This window comes from Electrophorus electricus, chromosome 15 (assembly GCF_041902795.1).
Source record: "Electrophorus electricus isolate QZ-2024a chromosome 15, ASM4190279v1, whole genome shotgun sequence".
Taxonomy (NCBI): domain Eukaryota; kingdom Metazoa; phylum Chordata; class Actinopteri; order Gymnotiformes; family Gymnotidae; genus Electrophorus; species Electrophorus electricus.
The window spans coordinates 20,105,001-20,113,074 of NC_137511.1; the positions used below are offsets into that span (position 1 = coordinate 20,105,001).

The 8,074-nt window shown below is 40.5% G+C and overlaps 1 protein-coding gene across 4 annotated transcripts in view; it reads left to right on the forward strand.

Annotated features, from left to right (window-relative positions):
• Positions 1-7,517, forward strand: part of LOC118242437 (uncharacterized) — a 54,019-nt gene extending 46,502 nt beyond the window's left edge. For 3 of the 4 annotated variants that reach the window (XM_081697841.1, XM_081697842.1, XM_081697843.1), the window contains 4 exons: positions 3,929-4,018; positions 4,993-5,106; positions 5,740-5,834; positions 7,037-7,517. In XM_081697841.1, coding sequence (XP_081553967.1) covers positions 3,929-4,018; positions 4,993-5,106; positions 5,740-5,834; positions 7,037-7,060 — 323 coding nt within the window. In that variant the 3' untranslated portion in view covers positions 7,061-7,517. Of the gene's footprint in view, positions 1-3,928; positions 4,019-4,110; positions 4,152-4,992; positions 5,107-5,739; positions 5,835-7,036 lie in introns of all 4 variants that reach the window. The other variant, XR_014117231.1, reaches the window with a different exon arrangement.
• Positions 7,518-8,074: the final 557 nt, after the last annotated feature.

Sequence of the window (8,074 nt, forward strand, 5' to 3'; positions counted from 1 at the left end):
CTGTTCTGTCTGATGTGTGTGTGTGTGTGTGTGTGAGTTACAGGGCAGCACTGCTGTTATGTCTGATGTGTGTGAGTTACACTGCTGTTCTGTCTGATGTGTGTGTGTGTGTGTGCGTTACAGGGCAGCACTGCTGTTCTGTCTGATGAGTGTGTGTTACACTGATGTTTTGTCTGATGTGTGTGACTTATAGGGCAGCACTGCTGTTCTGTCCGATGTGTGTGTGTGTGAGTTACAGGGCAGCACTGCTGTTCTGTATGTTGTGCTTGTGAGTTACAGGGTAGCACGGTTCTTCTTTCTGATGTGCGTGTGTGTGTGTGTGTGTGTGTGTGTGTTACACTGCTGGTCTTTCTGAAGTGTGTGAGTTATAGGGCAGCACTGCTGTTCTGTCTGACATGTGTGAGTTAGAAGACCTTACTGCTGTCCTGTCTAATGAATGTGTGAGTTACAGGGCAGCACTGCTGTTCTGTCTGATGTGTGTGTGTGTGTGTGTGAGCATATGTGTGTGTGAGTGAGAGAGAGTTAAAGGGTAGCACTGCTCTTTAGTCTGATATGTGTGAGTTACCGGGCAGCCCTGCTGTTCTGTCTGATGTGTGTGTGTGTGTGTGTGTGTTACACTGCTGTTCTGTCTGAAGTGTGTGTGTGAGTTACATGGCAGCACTGCTGTTCTGACTGAAGTGTGTGAGTTACAGGGCAGCACGGTTCTTCTGTCTGATGTGTGTGTGTGTGTGTGTGTGTGTGTGTGTGTGTGTGTGTGTTACACTGCTGTTCTGTCTTAAGTGTGTGTGTGTGTGTGTGTGTGAGTTTCAGGGCAGCACAGCTGTTCTGTATGATGTGTGTGTGTGTGTGTGTGTGTGTGTGTGTGTGTGTGTGTGTTCGTGTGTGTTTGTGTGTGTGTTACATTGCTGTTCTGTCTGACGTGTGTGAGTTAGAAGACCTTACTGCTGTCCTGTCTAATGAATGTGTGAGTTACAGGGCAGCACTGCTGTTCTGTCTGATGTGTGTGTGTGTGTGTGTGTGTGTGTGAGAGTATTTGTGTGTGTGAGTGAGAGAGAGTTTAAGGATAGCACTGCTCTTTAGTCTGATATGTGTGAGTTACCAGGCAGCACTGCTGTTCTGACTGAAGTGTGTGAGTTACAGGGCAGCACGGTTCTTCTGTCTGATATGTGTGTGTGTGTGTGTGTGTGTGTGTGTGTGTGTGTGTGTGTGTGTGACACTGCTGTTCTGTCTGATGTCTGTGAGTTATAGGGCAGCACTGCTGTTCTGTCTGATGTGTGTGTGTGTGTGTGTGTGTTACACTGCTGTTCTGTCTGAAGTGTGTGTGTGTGTGTGAGTTACAGGGCAGCACTGCTGTTCTGTTTGATGTGTGTGTGTGTGTGTGTGTGTGTGTGTGTGTTACACTGCTGTTCTGTCTGAAGTGTGTTTGTGTGTGTGAGTTACAGGGCAGCACTGCTGTTCTGTATGATGTGCGTGTGAGTTACAGGGCAGCACTGCTGTTCTGTCTGATGTGTGTGTGTGTGTGCGTTACAGGGCAGCACTGCTGTTCTGTCTGATGTGTGTGTGTGTGTGTGTGTGTTACACTGCTGTTCTGTCTGAAGTGTGTGTGTGTGTGACTTACAGGGCAGCACTGCTGTTCTGTGTGACGTGTGTGTGTTATACAGCTGTTCTGTCTGATGTGTGTGAGTTACAGGGCAGCACTGCTGTTCTGTTTGATGTCTGTGTGTGTGTGTGTGTGTGTGAGTGAGTTACAGGGCAGCACTGCTGTTCTGACTGAAGTGTTTGAGTTACAGGGCAGCACAGCTGTTCTGTCTGATGTGTGTGTGTGTTACACTGCTGTTCTGTCTGATGATTGTGAATTACACAAGTCAGCACTGCTGTCCGGTCTGATGTCGTTGTGTGTGTGTGTGTGTTTGTGTGCGTGTGAGTTACAGAGCAGCACTGCTGTTCTGTCTGATGTGTGTGTGAGTTACAGGGCAGCATTGCTGTTCTGTCTGATGTGTGTGTGTGTGTGTGTGTGTGTGTGTGTGTGTGTGTGTTACACTGCTGTTCTGTTTGATGTGTGTGACTTACAGGGTAGCACTGCTGTTCTGTGTGACGTGTGTGTTACACAGCTGTTCTATCTGATGTGTGTGTGTGTGTGTGTGTGTTCACTGCTGTTTTGTCTTATGTGTGTGAGTTAAAAGGTAGCACTGCTGTTCTCTCTGATGTGTGTGAGTTATAGGGTAGCACTGCTGTTCTGTCTGATGTTTCTGAGTTATAAGGCAGTACTGTTGTTCTGTTTGATGTGTGTGTGTGTGTGTGTGTGTGTGTGTGTGTGTGTGTATGTGTTACACTCATGTTCTGTCTGATGAGTTTGAGTTACATGGCAGCACTGCTGTTCTGTCTGGTGTGTGTGTGTTACACCGCTGTTCTGTCTGAAGTGTGTGTGTGTGTGAGTTACAGGGCAGCACTGCTGTTCTGTATGATGTGTGTGTGTGTGTGTGTGTGTGTGTGTGTGTTACACTGCTGTTCTGTCTGATGTGTGTGACTTACAGGGCAGCACTGCTGTTCTGTGTGACGTGTGTGTGTGTGTGTGTCTTACACTGCTGTTCTGTCTTATGTGTGTGAGTTATAAGGTAGTACTGTTGTTCTATTTGATGTGTGTGTGTGTGTGTGTGTGTGTGTGTGTGTTACACTGCTGTTCTGTCTGATGAGTTTGAGTTACATGGCAGCACTGCTGTCCTGTCTGATGTGTGTGTGTGTGTGTGTGTGTGTGTGTGTGTGTGTGTGTGTGTGTGTGTGTGTGTGTGTGTGTGTGTGTGAGTGAGAGAGAGTTAAAGGGTAGCACTGCTCTTCAGTCTGATATGTGTGAGTTACAGGGCAGCACTGCTGTTCTGTCTGATGTGTGTGTGTGTGTGTGTGTGTGTGTGTGTGTGTGTTTGTGTGTGTGTGTGTGTGTGTGTGTGTGTGAGTGAGAGACAGTTAAAGGGTAGCACTGCTCTTCAGTCTGATATGTGTGAGTTACAGGGCAGCACTGCTGTTCTGTATGATGTGTTTGTGTTTGTGTGTCTGTGTCTCAAAACATCACTGTCTGGGCCCACGGTCCATCCTGACCCCTGCTAAGTGTTTCAATATGTATGCTTCCATCCCAAGTATGCCTGCACTATAAAGCTGTGCTTTTTACTGTACTGCACTAATGAAAAGAGGTGTTCTATAAAACAGACTAAAACACCAGACAGTGTGCTGGAAACTTCTGTCTGTGAGCCCTTTTCTCACTGCTGTTTTAGTGATGCTCTGAGCACTCACAGATCTAGTGCCAGCACTGCCCCATTTAAATAACCAGAATTGTCCTGTTTCACCTGAAGCCATGCATGGGCTGAATTCAGAACACACTGTCCCAAATGTACTTAGTAACATATTCTTTTAAAATGCATAAAAATAATAACCTGTTCAAAATACATTCAGATACATTTTAAAAAAGCATAAGTGAATTGGCTGTGCTGTACTGTCAGTATTAATTGTCACACTTTTGGTCAATGTTAGAAAATGAAAGTTTTCTTACTTAGTGCTTTTTAATGGTGAATTTATTAGCCATTGAATGGTGAATTTATTAAGAAGGCCAGTCACTCAATATGAAAAGATTAGCAGTAGTCAGCTTTGATTTTCCCTCCCAGTTTCTGCTCAGTAAAATGGTTTTTGCCTACATACTTCATTATAAATCTGATTTTTTTGTCAAATATATTATAAATAGCCATGACTGGGCTTATCATATAGGAAATGCATTAGTAGACCATTTGCTGCTATTATTGCTGAGATATTCTCCTAAAAATGCATAAAGTATCTGTATTCTGAATACTGCCTTTTCAAACTGTATTGTGGACAGTTAATTGTTGTATGTTGAATTCTGGATTGTATTTGGGACCTCTCTTTTTTTGGTCTTGTATTACAGCTCTGGTATTTAAATTGTGTATGTGTGCAACAGCAGTTCTCTTTTTGATAAACTCCATAACACTATCAGCAGAGCTGATCCTGTCAGCACGTAAGTAAACATTGCCTTGCCAGAAATGTTTCTACTATCAACAAACTATCATTTATTAACTAAAGTAAATTGTGGATTGTGTGAATTCATAGTACAAGAACTGGATTGCTTAAAAATACTAGGACAACCAAAGGTATTTTTCAGTATTTGATAGGTCCTTTTCTATCCTTGAGCACTTATTGTTAACAGCTTTCATGTTTTACTTTATCTAACTGATCTAAAGAAACTGCATTGTACACAGTCTTTAATACTGTCCACACAATCTCTCTGTGTGTTCACTGCAAAAATCCAGACGAACCAGTCTGTGTGTTCACTGGAAAAATCCAGATCAAATCATTTGTGTGTGTCTGAGCATTGGTTTCCTTCTCATAAACAGATACCTCAGCTTCTCTCAGGTTTCATTTGGTGATAGATATTGAAACCTGGATCTGAGGAGCAGTATTAAACCCATCCAGACTAACATACCCAGTGGAATCTTCCTTTTAATGATCCACTCTCTGTGGGCTTTGTTAAAATCCCACTCACACTGTCCTGGCTGCAGCTCTAGTAACAGTTTCTTGTAATGAATATAACTTCCTTTGCAAACACAATTTTTCTGGTTTATTCTAAATATTGAAGCCATTTTGTCTCTGCTGCCAGTAAAGCAAGAACAGCTTTTTTATACAAGTTCCCAAAGGCAGTTGTCTTATTCTTAAAATTTAAATCCTTTAAGTAAACAGAAGGGACATTTCTTTAAACCCATCAGTACTGGTTACTCAACATCAGTGTGTGACACATGTAACAGGGTTTTTGACTGCCAGTGTACATAACAGTTCCTTTTTACTTCCAACACACACATTGCAATGGTAAAATTTTTAACAATACTCTGCAATATTAACCTTCATCATAGTAGAATAATTAGTTCATTTTTTCATTAGCATTATTGAAAAGTACTGATTAGGGACTCCATTTCCTCTTTTGTTTATAATCATTAGGAAATGGTAAACGAACAATGGAAGATCTCCAAGTGGTTCTCCTTCCATTTGAATGGGTCTTTGCCATTGGCTATATTATTGCAATCTTTGTACTGGAGTTATCAAAACAAAAAGGTAGGTGGAGACAGTCACAGAAACATCAAAACAAATAATCACAGAAGATCTAGTGGGCATAAGATGGTCTGTTCCAGTTTATGAGATTGTTTTGCAGGAGTCATTTCCTAGTGTGTCTAGTGTAACACCTTAGTGTTGCACTAATCAGGCTCAGGTGTTTCACTGATCAGATAAAGAAATATTTAACAATCAGGCCAAGCAATCAGTAATCAGACTAAGACATTCAGTAATCTGACAGTGTAATCAGGTCCAGCTGTTCAGTAATCTGATTCAGCTATTTCACTAATCAGACCCATGTATTCAGTATTGAAGAGGTGTCCAGCATTTGTTGATGTAAAAACATCTTGAACTGGTTAATGAATCTTAATGGACCCCACTGTGGTAGCTCAGACTGGTGTGTATTACCGAGCCCTTTTATCAACAGAGCATCATAACAGCCAGTTGCACATGCCATCTTAAAACAGCCCCATACTACTACATAACACTATGTGTTTCTCATTTAAAATTGCATTTATGTAAAATTGCTAACAACTAGAATGAATTACATTTTTATTTCAAACTACTGTAGGACATCAAAACAACTGGTTTATAGTAGATGTATAATTTCAACTTCAAATTTTGCCTAAAACACAGCCAAAAAAGTTCATAAAGAAGAAAATGAAGAAGAAGAGCTAAATGCAATACAACTGAACCGTGTAGAGGACTCAATATCACAGGATCCTGCAGAGGTAGGATATCCCACACTCACATTCTTCACACACACTACAGTAAACACAGACGTATGTAGTGCATCATGCAAGGCATACTTACATAAACATCTGTAGCGTTTTAATCATGGAAGGCACAGTCACTGTTTCTGATATACGGCTATAGAAGTGTAATTCTGACAAAAACAAACAAACACTAACAAAAAACAAACAAAAAAACAAACAAACACAGTCAGGGGGTAAATAAGAGTTTTAGCAGAGGTAGGGCCTCATTTATCACAATGGTTCCAAATGCGCTGTTAAACACAGCCTAGTTTATTTGCAAGTTTTAAGAGAAGATAAGTGCTAGAATGTGTATGGCAGGGTGCTGCTCACACAGATGACCCAGTGTCACACCATATGACATTAAGTGTAAAACCAGACTGTTTGCATGAGTTACATGTTTGCATTGTGTAAGGGCAAACTGAAGTGATGTAACCTTTGATCTTTGCTGATATCACATTTATGTCTATGCAACATGGGAGAGTCAAAGGGCCCTGGATTAGGAGCCAGAGAAGTCACATGGTTTACATTAACCACAGATAAAAAACAATTATTGTGTATAAAAATGTATCAGAATCATCTTCAAAGTCATCCTTAGAGTAGGGACATTTGATGGTCTTGCCTCCAGCTGAATGCATGTAGTTCTAATTTTAGTTCAGCATACATTTTGTGATTAATGACATCCATTTAAATTCTAGAAAAACATTTGTGCTTCTATTACTTTATCTCAGTTCTGCCTTTGCCACCATCAAGTAAAGTACTTTTATATAGACTTGTCAATGAGGAACAAACCTCAGGAACAAACCTGAATTACTTTGTTGAAATGGACACATTTTGAGCAGATGTGGGGTCCCCCAGGGTTCTGTTCTGTTAAAATGCTTTTTTCCATTTAGTCCAAGACTCTGGAATATCTTACCAGAGCTTTGCAGATGATAATCAGATTTATTTGCCTCTCTCACCAAGTAACTGTGGTCTCATTGACTCACTATGTCAATGCATATTACAATGTCAATGCGTAAACATATTACAAATGGGATGTTTCATCACAAGAATTTTACCACTGTAATTTTGGGACCACTGTAGTCAACTGATGAACTGTTAATGTCTAAAGATGAATGTAAAATAAATAAGAAGAATGTATGTTATTAATAAATTAAGCATATTATTCATACTGTCTCTAGGGTGGTCACATGACAGATTCATGACCTGCAGAAAAGCCTTCCCCTGGAATGAATGTCTGCGTTGCCATGGAGAGAGGGGTCAAGTACGTTATGAGAAGCTTGAAGATGAGATGGTCTGCTTCCACCGCTGGAGGCATTAGCCCTAGTCCGCATGCACAGGGTATTTTTTAAATGGAGGTTTTCCTCCTTGAAGTGGAGTTTCTCCTCAGTCTCACACTAGAACAGAATAACTGTATATTTATGTGTAAATTTGTAACAAGTCCTGTTACCAATGTTAAAACCAGTGCTATTTTGGCTACATCCACCATTGCAAAAAGGATAACAGCACACACTCTTTATGAAGCCAAAAATTTATTTTCCCTGTCTACATGACAACACTGTAAACTGAGTTTCTGAATATCTTTATCATGGAAGGAGCTATGCAGTCTTTGCAAGTAGAGAAAAGCCAAAACACATAGAAAAAGCTGTTTAAAAAAAAATAAATAAAAAAAATAAAATATATATATATATATATATATATATATATATATATATATATATATATATATATATATATATATATATATGTGTGAAGGCCTTAGATAATGGCTGTTTGAGCAGCTGACCAATGGAGTGAAAGTACTAAACATCCAAATCCAATCACCTGTCAGCTTTACTACGTACTAGGAGGACCCAGTGTGTAGTGTGGCTCACAAAATGTGGACAAAACCAATGAGGGTAGCAATGACATCTGAAGTGTCTGTTTGTTTGCTTTGGCATTTATTATTAATTACAGAATTTTTTAACAGTAGAGTAATGCTTACACGGGTCCCCACTGCCCTGCTCAGATTTAAGTTTTCCCTGTTTAATCACTGAGCACCAGTGTTATCTTATGATTCATTCTCCCATATGTTCTTCCAGTACTGTTCTCTTTCAGCTCTGGGTGGATCCACAGTCAGAGTTGTGCTGAATTCTGACTGAGAGTGCACTTTTTAGTTTTTTAGCTGGTGTTTCTTTTGTGTATCTCTGCAGTCTTGGTACCAGTGGTGTTCACCAGTT